The sequence below is a fragment of the Bubalus bubalis genome, chromosome 11 (genome assembly GCF_019923935.1).
Source record: "Bubalus bubalis isolate 160015118507 breed Murrah chromosome 11, NDDB_SH_1, whole genome shotgun sequence".
Classification (NCBI taxonomy): domain Eukaryota; kingdom Metazoa; phylum Chordata; class Mammalia; order Artiodactyla; family Bovidae; genus Bubalus; species Bubalus bubalis.
In genome coordinates this window covers 82,595,175-82,612,336 of record NC_059167.1, presented here as the reverse complement: position 1 = coordinate 82,612,336, position 17,162 = coordinate 82,595,175, and the positions used below count along the sequence as shown (strand labels likewise).

The following is a 17,162-nucleotide window of genomic DNA, read 5'->3' as shown; positions in this document are numbered from 1 at the left end:
TTTGGGCTATGGTTGATGTCCAAAATGTTCAAGCAGCTCTGCTTTCAGAGACTTTTCAAGTCAGGGCAATTCTGAGACAACCAGCTTTGACATCAGCTTGAACTTAACCATGACACAACCTCAAAGCATCTTCACCTGTCAAACTAGCTGCCCGTCAAACAAACAAATGAGCACAAAAACACTCTACATGCTGTAAGTGCTGTACAAATGTGAGAGATGTATTATTACTCTTAATAATGGTATTTGTCACCATCACCATACAGTCTGCCTCAGCCAGTTTGAACTTTGATATTATCAGTCATAAATCCATGCAATGGCATAAGAAGCAGGGAGTCAGGACAAGGTCACTCACAGAAACCCTAAGATTTAGTCATAAGATTCAAACAGAAAGAAAACTAATGAGTAGGGACAAGAAAAACAAGATCAATCTTGGCTCTCATTGTCACCAAAAGATTGAACTCATTTAAAATGCCCAATGAGCAGCAAGACACAATGATGGGCTTAATAAGACACCAGACCCAAACCTTCTTGGTGCTGGGATGGACCTTTCACAAGAGGTGATGGCATGTCTGTTGCAGAGGATTTGAAGACCACCAAAATCTTTTTCCAAAAACAGCAATAAAACTCAAACTCCTTGTTTGTTGGATTAATCAAAATGATTAAAAGGGTGAGGACAGGGTCTGGGAGTCATGACAGGTATTTTTTCAACTTTGTTAACTACATAGAAAATTTTAACTTGCTTTTGTGAGCACATTTTTTAATTTCAGGAAAGCAAGTAAGATGAAAAGAGAGGGAATAAGCACTAGAAAAGCTGAAAATTTTCAGGGACAGAAAATCCAACATCTATTCATTCACAAATGTTGTATGGCTAAGGAGTCTCTGGAAGACAGAAGACCCTGAGGAGTTGAAAGGCTCAAAAAGGAAGGAGAAGATCCCAAGACAGGCCGTTTATAGGACAGAGGTCATCCTATAAGGTCTAGTCATCACTGTTCCCTCTCCCCCTGGCCAGCCCTGCTTCATCTTCCTCCCCCAGCATCTGCTCGGGTCACCTGCCAAATACCTAAGAAATGTAATCCTCAACAGTAATAGTATCTTCTTGTTTACACTGTGCCTCATGCTTGTCCTTTGAAAAAAGAGAAAGAAAGAACAAACCCTACTTCAGGAGCAAGGCCTTCCCTACTACATGTATATACAATCATCCCCAAAATTCCTTTCTCAACAGGGATCTACAGATTAAGGTAGAAAAGCACTGCCACCTCAGATCTGTTTCCAAATATGTGTCCCTCCCTGTGGTTCCTTCAGCCTTTTCTTTTGTACATAACAAGTAACTCATGATTTGGTCATGTGACATACAATGCCTTGTCCCTGGCTAGTCTAAGTCCTTAACTCCCCACAGGGCTGAGGACAAACAACACCTTGGGAAGTTCTCAACTGCAGGGAAAGCCAGATGGGGAAGAGGGGGTCTGAGTGTAGACTAAGTGCTAACAAAATATATATGTATGGGCCGAATTATATTGCCCTTAAATGCCAATTTAGTTAAAACCACAAATGAAGATTATGAATCTCCTTTTGGCAGAGGTCACTTACGTTTCCTGAAAATCCCCTGAATTTCTCTGTTCTTGAGTACCACCACCTCTTGCCTATTACTTAGTAGAGTTTTTATAAATCATTATAGCTATAAAAAGATAACTGTCTCTTATCCCACCCTAGTGGAACTGAGGAAAAAACAAAACAAAACACGAGTTTACATGAAAATGCTTTGGGAATAACACACACACTGCTCTAAATTCAAGGCAATTTTCTACCCCAACCACAATCAGGAGCTAGTTTCAAATATGATCCTGGGTCTATGGAAAACCTTTTTAAACTTACACAAGAAAAGTTAAATGTTCAGGCTTTACCAGACCAAACTATCCCTAACCCGAAAGACATTAAGTGTTCAGCTGTTTTCCATCCAGGTGTCAAGGGAGAGTAGGAAGAGAGAATAACTAGAACTCCATATGAATTTTCTTAACAGACTAACATATCTGCCCAAGCTAGTTACAGAATATGTTTTAGCATTATATAAAACAGAATTCTCTTAAGGTCTACTTCTTTAAAATTAGGATGTTAATACCACCTGCCCAATCCTCCTCACAGGACTACTGTACAGTACAAATGCAACAGAGCACAGGACATGCCTTCATTATGGTGAGATAATGTGTATGCTGTCAGAAGACACTCCTGCCTGCAGCTTCCAGACCACTTCCCTGCCAAACAGAATGTGAGGAAAAATGCCTCTGGGGCATCTGAACCCCACCTTCTCAAGCAGCCACCCAATGGAAAAATAACCTCTCTCCATTCTTGAAAGTGCTGCATAGAAATCATTAACTCCTAATCAATATGATCAGAGTTAGTCAGGACTTGCAATTGTATGTAATTTATTCTTTAGACTTGGAGAGCTTGATTAACTAGACACACCACTTTCCCTCCCTCACCTGTCCTGATCTGTTTCCTCTGCACTTGAACTTTGTGCCAAAGGCTCAGTCTGGAATGTTGCAGGGCCTTAACTCTCTTACAGAGGAGTCAAACATCTACTCATGTAGCTCATCTGGGTGGGGAAGGGCCCTTGGTTGGTTTAGAGAAAACGGTTTTCTCACACCTTCATCCTACATTGAACAAATATGGCATTCTTTAAAAACAAAGATAAACCCAGATCTCTCAAAGAAAAGCCATGGAGTTAATCTAATCCAAGGTTCTCTGGTCTGTGTGGGCTGTAACCATGCCACTGTGACTCAATCCCTGCAGGCATTTAGAATTCAATCTAGCCACTAGAGGCACTGCCCATCCTTACGTCAACAAGGACACAAGTCAGAGCAAATGTCACCAAGACACTACTTTCATTTAGTAACACCATGTAATAGAAACTTTGACTGTGTCCAAGCTTTTTTTCTGAGTCCAAATTTTTAATCTTCCAAATATTTTAAGGAAAATCTGAATACCTGCTATAAATTAAGGAAAAGCTGAATACCTGCTACATATAGGCCATTCCCATTTCCTAAATTTATTTTTCCAGTTTCTAGAGGTCACCCTATAGATTTAGACAACAAGTTTGGGTCCTTTCTAAGCAAAAATGAAAAGGCCTGGAAAATACCCTCATCTCTTTAGTCTGACCTCAAACAGTAGCCCTGCCTCTCCATGGTCATTTTATAAAATGGAAAAACGTGACGATGGGAGTCACGACTTGGGTTCCATGCTATCATAGCATTGCCACAAACTGATGGTATGACACAGAACCAGTGTCACTTTTCTGGGTCTCAGTTGCTTCTTTGAAATAATACAAGAAAGTTGGGTTAAATGTTAGTTAGCTCTAACTCTTTTACAGTTCTATTGGCCTTCCGTGCAACTTTCAACTACAATCTCATCTTTAGATGCCATGCACCCAGAGGTTCTATTAAAATTCTAATGAATTATCTACAAATAGTTTATGTTCACCCTGCACACTGTACTTTGCCAAATCCTGCTGGCACACTGGAGATAACTACACAATAATACTTAAAAGGCACTATTCTAAGAGCTTTACCTAAGGATGAACCATATGAAGCTGCCAACACTGAAGTATTTTTTGAACTACAAAAACAGCAACTTCAACTTATTTATTCCCTCTAACCAACCCATGTGCCATGTGGTAGGTTTTAAAAGAGAGGAAAACAGAAGCATAGAGAAGTTAAATAACTTGCCACAGTCATGCAGCTAGATGATGGGGTTTGGATTTAAACCCAGGCAGTTGAGCTCCTGAGCCTTCAGTCCTAACCATAACATTATATACTGCCTCCCATAATGAAAACAAGAAAGCTTGAAGACTGGAAGCCCAAGCCAAGACAGTGTCTCAGAAGGAGAGTGAGAGGCTCACGCCGCAGCCTCTGTTGGGTTGTACCTTTTACTTCAATGGTGGCATTTGCTTTAGGAGCACTGAGAAACTGATATACACAGTGGTATTCGCCTGAATCCTCAGCTCTCGGCTTATTGATCCTGCAGAGATGAGAAGAAAAATCAAGTGAGGAAGCTGGGAACAGTCAAAATACACAATAAAAGGAGAATGAAAGGGGCAACCAGGGACCCTGCTCTCCAAATTGTGCCCCTGCATGCAACTCATTTCCTCCTAACTATAAGCAAAAATCTCCCTCTGTGTATTAATGATTTACTCCTTACTAGGTGCCAGGAATACAGAGATGGTCCCTAACCTTAAGATATTTCAGTCTATTGGAGAAATACACTACAAAAAAAGTAATCAAAAGAGCTGTAAAAAAGTACTAAAATCTACACTTAGATACAAAAGATGGGCCCATCACCAAAAGTTCTTGCTCACCTTGTGGTTCCAGTCAAATAAATAAGAGCAGAAAGAAAGCATCTGTTTCTGCACTTTCCTGAAGAGTTTGTTTTAGAGTTTGTTTTCCTACCCTGTATTTTAGTAGCATGCTTTTCAGTAAGTCTAATAACAGAATAGGATCAGTGGGGGGAAAAAATATGCCATCAGAGCATCAGCCACAGAGATGCAGCTCAACTCTTTTAGGTACAGCTAGAACGCCAGGGCTCTGCATGATCTGGCCCTTCCCTAGTGTCATCTCAGCCACTTTCTAGCCCTACAGGTCTCTTTTCAGTTTTTCAATGTGCTGAACTTGTTCCTAGCTCAAAACTCTGACAAAAGATGCTCTGTTCTATAGAATGCTCATCCCATTATTCTTCATCTCCCCAACTCCTCTTCCATTAGTCTTGGCTTACATGTCATTTCCTCTCACCCCCAATCTAAATGACATCCCTCTCCCTGACATTCTCTCATACTACACTGTAACCCTTCACAGCACTTATCACAATGTCTAATTATTTATGTGATTGCTTGATGAATGTCTGTTTTCTCAATAGACCAAGTTCTATGTGGACAGGCATTGTTAATTTGGTGCACAATTCTATACCCAGCACATAACACAGTGCCTAGATTACAGTAGAAAAATGAATGAACACAAACAAGAGTAAACAACTACGCACAGATCCAGACCAAGTTAAGCAGAGTGAAAGGAAGGACTGTGAAAAGTGTGTGTGATGAGAACAATACTTCTTCTGAATTCTGAAGGGTGATCCTAAACAAGCTTTCCTGGTCCTGAAGGTCAGCTTCTTATCAGCTAACTGCACACTGGCCTACATACACCGCTGCCCCAAACATGTGCAAAAATGCTAGTGTGTAATTACAGAAAACAGAGAAACATCAGCTTCCAGATGAGAATATAAATACTGTTTCACTCCTACTCTTCTGCTTAACAGTTAAAACATGATACTTGTGATGACCATCTCCACTGCACTACTTAATGTCTGAGAAAAACTCCTAACCTCAAAACACTGGCCAAACGCATTTATTCATCTTACCGTTCATCTCAAAAAAGAAACAAGAGACTATGGATGAGGAAAGACACACCCCACTCTCACAAGACTGTCTCAGCATACCCATGGCAGCATAAGATTCTAAGAGGAACCGTCAACAGTCTTCTCAAATTGACACAAATGACTATTCTTACATCAATATGCTCCCAACAAGAAAACAGACACAAGTCAGTTGCTCTTAGTAATGTTCCCAGAGTTAGGAGGGGGAGGAGGAGAAGCAGCAGCAGCAGCATCTTCAGGGGTTAGATTTACTGTAGTAAGTTGAGAAGATGACTCCCAAACTAGGGGCCATGCCAGTGGGCTCAAAATCTCCCCACAACATTTCCTTCAACTAGCTTTTGGGAAGCAACTGAAGCAAATAAAAAATGTCCCCTGCAAGCTAAGCACAAGCACGGTTTGTGACAGGCTTCATGGCTGACTTATGAGGTGGCCCAAAGGTCTCAACTGTTATTCTACAAAATGTGAGTTGTTACTCTACAGATTTCCCAAAACACTTGTGACAATGCAGAACACCCTGGAAAGCCTCAAATAGGCTGAGGGAAAAAGAAGAGGCATTCTATAAAAGCAGGTTCAAACTTTATATATAGTTACAGCTCAAAGCTTTAGGGGTAACATAGGGCAAGACCCAAGAGAAATATGATTGGATATCTGATATCTTTAAAGAGGTATTATTAAAAAAACAAACTTGCAAAATTAATGGACAGACCAAGAATAGATGCCTTTTATTCCACCCAATATTGCTATTCAATTAACCTTTTCCAAACTATCAGGACATATCTCAGGCTATATTTCCAATTTTATATCAGAAGAAACTACAGTGGAAACAGATTAACTACCTTGTTACACAATGGTATAGCACAACAGAAAAACAAACAAAAATCCCGAATGATCTAGATCTAAAGAGTCAGAAGACCTGGAACCTAGGCTTCGTTCTGCAACTTATTAGATACAGTATGTGGCCTTGCAAGGAGTCAAGTGTTATTACTCTTTGAGTCTCAGTTTTCTTACCTGAAAAAAGAGGAAGAGGATCCACAAATTAATGTGAGTCAATTATTTAAGGGATATGAAATGATCTCAATTCTGCAAAATACTGCAGAACGTCCTTGCTATCACTGGATACAAAGCTTTTCCTGGTCTCACTCCAGTGCACTATTTAGTCGCACTGCATCATCCTGCCAAATAGGATTAGCTGATCCTTTTCAACTAGGAACAAACTATCCTGAAAGGTGAGGTGCCATGTGTTCTAGATATTTCAAAATGTACCAAATCCTTGGGTGCTGGATAACTTCAGCCAGCAAATATCCCCCTCTCACCAAAGGGTAATTACAGGGTACCATCCTTTTCCAGATCACTCGCAAAGAGTCGGACACGACTGAGAGACTGAACTGAACTGAACTGAACTGAATGAGCCCTATATCCACTGGGCCTGATTAGGTTATGGTCATAATAAGCACTCCTAAAAGCTAACTCACCAGGAAATCTACTCAGTGGGAAGAATACTTACGGTGATCTTGCTCTAAGAATCCTAGATCAGATTTCAATCTGATTCTTCAAACCACTGGATTAAGTCAAGAGACCTGCATTCTAATTGTGGCTTTTTTATTAACTAGCATTACTACCCCAAGTTGCTGTTATCATAAGGAAGAGATCTTTTATGGCTCTCAAACCTGGTTGCTCATTAGAAATTACTTGGAAATCCATGGAAATTCTAGCCTCACCCCAGATATACTCTGGATTAGACTCTCTAGAGGAGGACCATATGTATCATGGCTCTCCCACATAGCTTAATTATAGGTTATGAATGTAAAGTAAATTCAACCATGTACCGTCTCATCTTCCCAGGAGCTGCTAGCCCCTCTCACCTGTATTCCATGTTGCTGGCATTCTTACGAGTGGCAGTCAGTTCTACCCCATTCTTTGTCCAGTAGCTGTATGTAAGGGTGTGAGAGTTGGAGGTGAGGTTACACTGCAGGGTAACAGAGGGCGCAGGGCTTTCTCGAATAATGACTTCTTCACTGGTGGCAATCCTTGGTTCTGTAATAAGAGTGCACAATGATAGGAAGCCATAGTTCCATTCTCCGCAGCCCTGGCCTGAGAGTAGGATGGGGTAGGTTGGGGAGACTAGAAGAGGGAGGGCAGACAGGACCACATAAGGAATTTCACTTTACCACTTTGGAGGAAGTCAATAAAGGAAAAACAATGATTATAAGCAAATGATCACTAGCGCAGACAACAGCCTGAAGACCAGCTGGCCTAGACGTGAAAAGAATGGGAGTATTATGGATGCTTGTACTAGCAACAATTCACTTACGCGTTTGAATACCATTATTTTTTGAGATAAGAACCACCAACCAATTCAACTTCAATTAGAAAATCAGGCTCCACCTTGCAATTCTGAAGACAAAGGCAGTATCATTTAGATAACTAATAAACTTCCTATGGAGTCACTAGGCCTTGAAACAGTAATAGTTATAGTTAGGTAATACATGTATAGCTTTCCCACATTTAAATCTGATAAATCTATGGCAAACCAGCCATGGCCATTAATTATGCAGAAAAAGACAATACAGATCTGAAAGACAAATTTCCTACTGAAAGTCTATTGCATTTTCCAAATTTTGCTGAGAGAAAATTCCTAAGGAACCAGCAGTTCTCTCCAGCCCATATACTCCAAAGACAAAATATTTTCAGAATTGCACTTTAAAATATTTTTCATTCTAAGATAATCATAACTAGAATGTAGTATATGCTGCTATTATGGGCTTCTAGAATTTTAGAGCTGAAAGGCTCTTAGGGTTCAATGAATCCCAGTCTTTAAGAGCTAAAAAGGTAAAAGGACTTGTGCAAGGCCATAATTATTGTTAGTGACAAAGCTGGGCCTAGAAAACACATCTGATCAAATTCTTTATCCCTCCCCCTCCAAGCCAAAAGTACCCCCATAACACTTTCCACCCTAGAGAAAGTTATATACTTCATCCTCGGGTTCTACCTGGGCTTACATAACCTGGGATCACTCATTTAGTATCTACAAAAATAACCTGTGTCAAATGTTATAATACATTGAGCAGAAATATTTTAAGGCACACTGTATCAATACCATTCCTGAAAGGTTCATCTTTACAGCACTTTGAATTCATCACTATATTAAAGTCAAGAAGTCTGTTGTCTTTTCTTGTTATTATTTTTAATCCTTTCCCATGGTTAGCTCTTTTTCTACTTTAGGTCAATCATTCTCAAGTACAGTTAAAATCTTTTCCAATCCACAATCAGAGGTATTTGCTCTTTAACTTTTTTCCCACTTATTTCCTAGAAATCCTTGACTAACTTTTCATTTTCCTGCACCTGGTTACTTCCTGTCTACAACTCTCTAGCAGCTCCCTGACACCATTTTATACACGTATAGTGCTGACTCTATAATTCTTAAAGACAAAACTCTCTCTCTTCACTTGAGCCAAGCTTTGTTCATTGTGCAGGAAGGGGGAGAGGATGGAGAAGTCATGGGACACTTGAAAAGTGTAATGCCCAAGCACCTCCTAATCAGTGTAACATTTCTGACTGTAGAGCTCATATTGTCAAAGAAACTTGTGATAAATAAAGCAAATCCTCAAGTTTGCTCAAGTAAATTGGTTCTCGTTATTTTCTAACTTTGGCAAAAGGATAGTGGTTATCTTCCAATCAGCACTGGTCCTTATCGGTAACACCAAACAGGGTCTCTATGTACAGATAATGGAGGCATAGCAGCCACTAAGACAGAAGCAGATGCATGTAAACACATTAGCGCAGTGGTGTCCCATGGTTTCCAAAACACACTGGACAGAAGCCAAATCCCTGGGCCTTAAGTCGAGCAGAACAGCTGCAAACCCTGCAATGGAAGGCGCACATACACCATCAGCAGAAAGCATCACAATTCCAGGAAAATCAAAACCAAGCAAAAACAAAAGAGATAAAGAGAACCAGTACTCCACAGAAATTAAAAAATATAAAGGCAACATTAAAACCCAAACACACTTTTAGTTTTTTGCTGAATTTTTACTATCCAATTTTATTTTCTGTCCCATTTGGGACTCATCTTCTGGTTCTTCCTCTCAGACTGCACTGAGAAAGGGTAAACTTTGAGGCCAAGAGCTTCAAGATGTTTAAATTATAAGGAGGCCAAAGTAAATGCTACTCTTACCTGTGGTGATGCAAATGACCACTGCAGCTCAGGGAGATTAAGAAGTTGATGAAAGCAACCTGGTGAACTTTCTGCCAAGAATTCTCAGAAGGCAAAGGAAAGCACATTTTCCCTTAGGTGTTAAAGATCCAGGAGAGAGTCAGCAGGGAGCAAGTCGATAATTTTAATAGGTTTAAATATGATTCTGCACCATAGGAGGGTTGTGGGGTGGCATAACCTCCCTCCTATAATTGCTATATATGGAAACCGGTACTAGACCAAGTGCTTTGGTCACAGTGCCACAACTGCATTCTGCACCAGGATGAAGGTGGGGCTTTTATTTCCGATCAAACATTGGTGGTTGAGCATTATTCATGACAGTCCAAGAGAGATGAACATTTAGGAGAAGCTCAAAATTCTTACCTGTCACTTATTCCTATTTAGAAGCACTGGTTCAGAGACCCTTACCCTAGTCATCATTCATATGTAGAACATGCTACAGACAGAGAGAGAACCTACAAACTGGGCACACTTCTATTGCAAGGAGGTCATCCTTAGAAAATCTCAACTTGCCCTTGGAGACAAATGTCATTGAGGATGATGAATCATAAAACAGTCCAATTAGAGTGGAATTCAGGGTGTTTAAAAAGTGAAGACGATTAGCTCTCTGAATCAGTTAACTAGGATTAACTGATTTATAGGGAAGTCTGGGGAGAATCTAAACTAGCCAGGGTTTGGTTCAATCACATGCAGACACCCTTAAGTTAGGAAACTTATTTCTAAGTAAACTGGGAGACTGCTATATACTCTCGAGAATGAGAGGCAGGTACCCCAAAGACTCATCTTCTTTCAGCCCCAAGGCATGACCTTTTAACTATGAGTCCACCTGAGTTAGGCTCCTACAAGTACAAGTACCAAATGCCCAGCCCAGTCCATGCCTACAAACTTCTGCAGACCTTTGTGGCCATTTGGGTAACTCTGTTTTTACAAGGAAAGGAGCATGGGGGCAGGAGAAGGAGGCGTGCAAGGGGAAAAAAAATTATTAAATAAAAGAAAAATCACTGGGTTAATGTTCCCCATTTTCACATAGACAAAGTTTTCTTTTTCCCTTTCCAGAAGCAGGTTCTCTGATTCAACAGTGCCAACTGCAGCAGCCTCTTCTACCTCTCCTCAAAGTCCTCTTCAGAGGCATCTCCTGAGCTGCTATAAAGAACAGACAACTAACTTGCTATTTTCCACAGAAGGAGATTCAAGGCCCATTTCAGATGACCTTCTGTGTTATTGCCAATATCCTCATAAATGTATTTTACTGTTTTTATTTAATCTAAGTCAGTCAGTTCTTTAAACCAGAATTGGCTCTAGGGGCTCTGAGTCCCTGAAAAGAAGGTGAAAAACCCAGAGGATCTTTCCTCAATTACAATCAGGACAGATGTGGGCTAAAACTCTTCCTGGCCAGAAGCACTGGCTCTGTGGTAGCTTCTCCCTCCCTCTCCTCCCTACCACACAAGCAGTAAACACTATTCAGAAAGAGATGGCCACAAAAGCTCCTGTGTCTGATGTCTCACTTGTACCTGCTACTACAGGATGAAGAGAAGGGTTCTGAGTCAACTGCTCCGCTCACTCTTACCACTCAGAGGAACACGGTTCGAACTTAGTTTCCTCTTTTTCTTTTTTCAAGACACAAGAAAAGGCCAGTATGAATGGCTTCCAAACTACTTCTGGGGTTGCCAGCCTCTGGGATGATAGGGTGGCACTGACTACTGTGCCAATAGTCAGTCATCAAACTGTCAACAGATCCAACTCTGACTTTGAAACAGTTTGACGGGATTTAAAAGAAAAATACTTTGCAGCTTAGTGTCACCTGGTTCCTAACAGCAAGACATATAGAGAAAATCTAAGGCCACTGCTCTTTAGAGAATAGGAGACTAGATGGGCAGGACCATGAGGAATATACTGCTGCAGTGGGGGGCTGTTATCAGAGAAGCACATGCCACTGTTTTAGAAAAGAAAAAGAGCTAGAACTATGGAAATATCCAAGCATACATGCTACCCAACAACCAAAACACATCACCACACCACACCCATGGCAACATTCCCATCATAGACAGGATGACACCAAGTCACAGTGAGGGAAGAGGCTGGGCAGACACAAACTTAAAACCATAGAGGTGAAGGCAGCTACTCAGAGAGCTTCAAACAGATGCACAAAGAAATAAAAAATAGTTAGATTGGGGAGAGAAATAAAAATAGAAAGGCACCAGATAATAAATCAGCAAAGGATAGCAGGAACCCTACTACAAAATTCAGGGGGAGGGAAGGAAACAATCCGACACTGCCCCGGTGCGAATGCCTGGCTTCGTGGGTTTCGAGAGTTTGTGTTGTTGTTAGCCTCCCCAGTTGGCCCTCCCCACCTCTTCCCAATGCAGGTGATTTTGGACAATCACAGATTTTCCCAAGTTCTTTGTTCCTGAGGAGAGAGACACAGAGAAGGGTTGGGGGTAAGGGAGGTAAAGAGGACAGCAAAGATACAAAAGAAAAAAAAGTTGCCACAGATATTTTCATACACTACAACCAGAAGGGTCGTGGGTTTGAAAAAACGAAGACAAGGGGTGGGGTGAGTGATCATACTGGGGAAGAGGGGAAGGAAGCAGAGGGAAGGGTCAGCGGGCCACCTCTAGTGACTACAGTACCACTACTGTAGGGTGCTGGACTCACTCTGAAGCACGCTTATGGTAGCCTGGGCTCGAATCCATGTTATGGAAGGGTTTTGCCTCAAGTCATTCCTCTTGGGGTCGTTGCTGGCCCTGCACTCGTAAGTCCCAGAGTCCTCCAAGGTGAGCCGGGTTATTCTCAGCACACTCACGCCGTTTGCCCCGTAGGCGGTGTTTACGGTGACACGGCGCTTCCGAGCACCGTCCCACAGCTGTCTGAAAGACTCTGCCCGGTTGACTTCTGCGTACCACCACTGGATCTCTGGCGTGGGGCTCCCGACCACGTCACAGTACAGCTCAAAGGCGTCCCCAGTGAGCTTAGTTTCTGACATGGGCGACTTGACAAACCCAGCTAGAGGGAGGGGGAGCAGGAATGCAGTGACAGGCCAATCAGAAAAAAAGAAGAATCAACAGGTGTTAATAGTAATTTAAAGAAAAGAAAAGAAAAAAAGCAAATGAGTTGCAAAGAACAAAAAGAATTCATTTTTAAACTATAAAGAGACAGTAAATAGCATTTCATACAAGCTTTTAGAAGAAGAACCACCCTGAGAAGCTTATGAAGCAAAGGCAGGCTAATTACAAGCTGGGGCAGCCCAGGTGCTGGCCAGGCAGAAGCAAGCCCACTGGAAAGCATTTTAGCAATGGGCCCAGCCAGTAGGAATGAGAAAGCCTCAGGTCTCAGGGAAGTCTCTTTCCATAGAACTACAAACCATTACCTTTTCAAACTCAGGCAAGTGATGAAAGATAACTGGAAGTGGCAATAGGTTTATATGCCAAGTCAGGGTCTCTCTTTTGGATGGGTGAACACTTGGTTAGAAATGCAATGTCTTTTATGGGTCACAACAAGAAGCGTTAATGACCTACTGACACCTTCTTTTGGGAGTCAGAGTCCAAATCTCACCTGAAAGGCTAGCAAATTTCTCACTCATGCAGGATCCTATCCTGAATTCAGGTTAGACTTTCCCCGCATCCTCTTCTTTCGTGGGCCCATGGCAAACAAATAACCCAGTTGTTTGTGAAGCAGCCTCTATCTGAAAGCAAATCCTCTGGTACAGGAGAGCAAGACAGTCTGTATTTCAGAGTGAGAATTACTATCAGGGTCAGCTCAGGAGTGGAACCAACAGTAACTCAACTTATTGCCAGTGTCTGGAGGAACTATTCCCTCCACAATCCCATAAATTTATAAACCAGAAAAATCTCCTGAAAAGTCAGTCTTAAAAATAATCATGACACAAAAACGGAACCAGAACAACAACAACAACAAAAATCCATGGCATCTGACAGGCTCTCTTCACATTCTTTAGCTGCCTGGTTCCTAGAGGCCAGCTCAAAAAGAATGAAAACTGTACAGTGATGTATTAAACTAAACTCTACGGTGAAGGCTAGGCCTCACCAACATTGCCAGGCATTGCACAGGAACTAAAAGTTGATGTCTACTTTCACTTGCCAATAATTTGAGGTTACATTTGCATAAGATAAGGTGAGAATGGCAAACAGAGAGCCAAAAAAAAAAAAAAAAAAATCCAGACTTATTGGAACAACTTGGAATGGAGTCCATATCACAGTGCAAGCATACTCTCTCTCACCCATTTACTCCATCAAGGGTCCATTCAGCATTTCTACCAATTCAAGCTAAAAGGTACTAATAATTCAGTATCTAAAGTACAGGCAAGAAGCTAAAAGAGGGTACTCTGAGTCGCCGGGCGATTTCTCTTGGGCCCAAGCCAGATCCTCTGCAATGAGCAGAGTAAAGCCAGTATCTACTAACATCCGGTTAAGAACATTTCAGAGGAGTATGAATTAAATGGAACAGATTCCTTATAGACAAAAAGCCAAGGATATAATGGGATTGCTGAACATGGAGGTTGCTAAGTGGAAATTTTTCTGTTTATATCCACAGCATATTTGCCTTTGGAGATAAACTGTACACAATGGACCTCAGAACCCTATGGGAAATACTACACTTACTCAACTAGAGGTCAAGAACTCCAAATTCATTACTAGTCTTTCAACTGATAAAAGATTCAGAATCTGGGAAGGATAGGAAAGCAGTCATTAATAGCCTCAGATTAACTGTTCTGCCTTCAAAATGACATGCCTAAACTACCTTTGGAGACCGGATATCAGTTCCTTGAAAGGAACTAGTTATGAGGTGCCAAGAAGCCAAAAATATATCATTCTCAAGTGCAGGGGAAGTTTCAGAATTCCGGAAAGAAGACACCAAGCCACTGCATGAAAGGCTGAGCTCACTTCCACATACAAGGGTACCCAAGGGGGACTTCCCTGGTGGTCAAGTGGCTAAGACTCTGAGCTCCCAGTGCAGGGGGCCCAGGTTCTATCCCTGGTCAGGGAGCTAGATCCCACATGCTACAACTAAGACCAAGAGCAGCCAAATAAATAAATAAAATTAAAAAAAAAAAAAAAGAAAGGGTACCCAAGGAGCTATGCTTTAGGTTTCACACTATCTTTTCATTCATTTTACTACTGGCTCAATCACTAAAGAAAACTGTTTATCAGTAAATCCCTAGAAAGCAGAAAAAAGTATTATTCTCCTTTAATCATACTCTTGATCATTAAGTGGAATTCACAAATGCTCTTATTCTCACATTCTCTGTGAACTGGGGGAGTTTATGTCCACTTGAATGACATGATAATGTGCCTAATTATGCTCTAGAAATATGTTGTTAGTGGATTTCTCCTGTCTTTTTTCTCCCTTCTTCTGAATTGCACTTCAAAACAAGCTTAGATCTAAGCCTATTCAATTTATTGACCATGCTATGTAGAAGGAATACCTGCAAGTATGTCCAGAAGCACCAAGAACCCATCCAATTTCAAAATAATCATAAATCCCAAGACACCACAATTCAAAGACAGTGGAGAAACAGTCTGAACACAATTCTCCACTGCCCAGAACGAAGAAAGTCACTCAAACCAACACTGCAACTTCTGGACAAGACTTACTTCTAAGGAAGTGCTGATCTGATTTAGTTTTCTACTTGTATACAGGGAAGGGGACCAAGTCGATAATGTTCCTTGATTATCGACTAGTAAATTATATGATATATATTCAGGGCTTCCCTTGTGGCTCAGCGACAGAGAATCTGCCTGCAATGCAGGAGGCACGGGTTCGATCCCTAGGTCAGAAAGATCCCCTGGAGAAGTGAGTGGCAACCCACTCCAGTACTGGGAAATCCCATGGACTGTAGCCTGAAGGGCTACAGTACATGAGGTTGCAAGAGAGTCAGCTAAACAAAAACAATGATATATATTTAAGCAAACTTATCTAAAAGCAAAAGTAAAAATCCCTTAAAACAATGACAACAGACATCTATCTGTGCTCTTTGAGGCTATTATTATTCTTTATTATTATTAGACACGTATATCATTAGATAACATTTTAAAGTATGTGTTATATGTTAGACAATGTGCTAAGCACTTTTATATTATCTCATTTAATCCTCACAACATAGCACAGATGCAATTATAATCCCCTTAGAAGATGTGGAGACCAAAGCCCAAAAAAGCTAAGCACTTTTCCCATAGTTACAAGCTAATAGTGAAAGAGTAGACTGGAATTCAGGTGTGTCCAAAGCCAAAGTACGGTCTCTTAACACCGCAACTGCAGTCAGTGTGTCTCCCTGAGCCAGAAAAGTTACAGATATTTTGGTCACCACTTAAATATAATTAATTAATTCTGGCTATGAAAAGTCAAGACTCCTCCACTGGAACGTGCAGCACACTATGATGACTACCTCCTTAAAATTATAATCCTATTAAAGAATGGAGACAGAACAGCACAAGGATCAAAGAAATCCTGAAGCAATTATTCGAACGTGAGTGAGTTTGGGGAGGGGGGGGAACGGGACGACGGTGGGAAGGGGTAGGGAAGAGTGAGAAAACAAAAGATGGTTCAGAAGCAAGACTTCCCCCACAGTTCTGATGATTCTACCACTCGGCTCTTAAGAAGCCTAGCTTCATAGGAAGGAGCTTAAAAGACATGCAAGGCATTTCTCTAGTGTTGTAGTTAGTGGCCAAAATACTAAAAGGCAGCACCTGAAATTTTTATGAAACAGCTTACAAAGTCCTTTCACACATATCACATTTCATTTTCTTCACATAAATTCACAAGGTTCATAGGTCAAGTGCAGAGATAGGTTCATGATTTGATCAAGATCACTTAGGTAGCTAATCCTGAGTGGAGTGAGGATCAAAACAGAGGTCTTCAGCTTTTAGTGTACCGTTCTTTCCAAAAAAAAACACACTGCCTCTAAATAAAACAAGTAGGGAATTCCTTGATAGCTGAACACTCATCAAAAATCATGAAAACAAATCTATTTCTCCTCCTAGCAGTAGGGGGAAAAAAAAAAAAAAAACCAATGCTCTCTCTATACAGTACTGTGGAATCACAGCAAGGCAAAGTTATTAGCATCCATCTACCTCATTATCCATCCAAAATTAGCTCCAATTCAGGAGAAGAGAAGAACCAGCTCTCAGCAGCAGCAGGAGGCAAGGCAGCTCACAGCCTGACTCACTGCCCTGCCTTTCATTACTAATGGCTTTCAAACAAATACATGCCCTCAACATGAGACCACACACTGCTCAAAGTCAGGAGACCAGGAAAAGCATCTGTTTGATTTCCAGGTCAAAGCTCATCCAATATTTTGGAAAAAGCCTAATTTCAGAAAAACAACCTCTGGCCCCCTCTCCACCACCATCTCCAGCCACTGTAATAGGTAACTGGGCTCAGAACTCAAACAGGTTTGACAAAGTACTAATATCAGTTCCTTCAGTTCAATAACGATAAAGAGGGAAGCCAAAGAGTGGTCACTAGCTTTGTGGGAGGGAGGAACCAGAAGCTGAGGGTGGAGGAGGGTGGCAGGCAT

At 41.2% G+C, this 17,162-nt stretch overlaps 1 protein-coding gene across 3 annotated transcripts in view; it reads right to left on the bottom strand.

Moving 5' to 3' along the window:
- NPTN (neuroplastin) overlaps nt 1–17,162 on the bottom strand; it is a 64,361-nt gene that overhangs the window by 19,994 nt on the left and 27,205 nt on the right. For 2 of the 3 annotated variants that reach the window (XM_045162123.1, XM_045162122.1), the window contains exons 2-4: nt 12,284–12,631; nt 7,278–7,449; nt 3,917–4,011 (exon numbers count right to left, since the gene is read on the bottom strand). In XM_045162123.1, the coding sequence (XP_045018058.1) occupies nt 3,917–4,011; nt 7,278–7,449; nt 12,284–12,631 (615 nt within the window). Of the gene's footprint in view, nt 1–3,916; nt 4,012–7,277; nt 7,450–12,283; nt 12,632–13,180; nt 13,224–17,162 lie in introns of those variants that run through there. The other variant, XM_045162124.1, reaches the window with a different exon arrangement.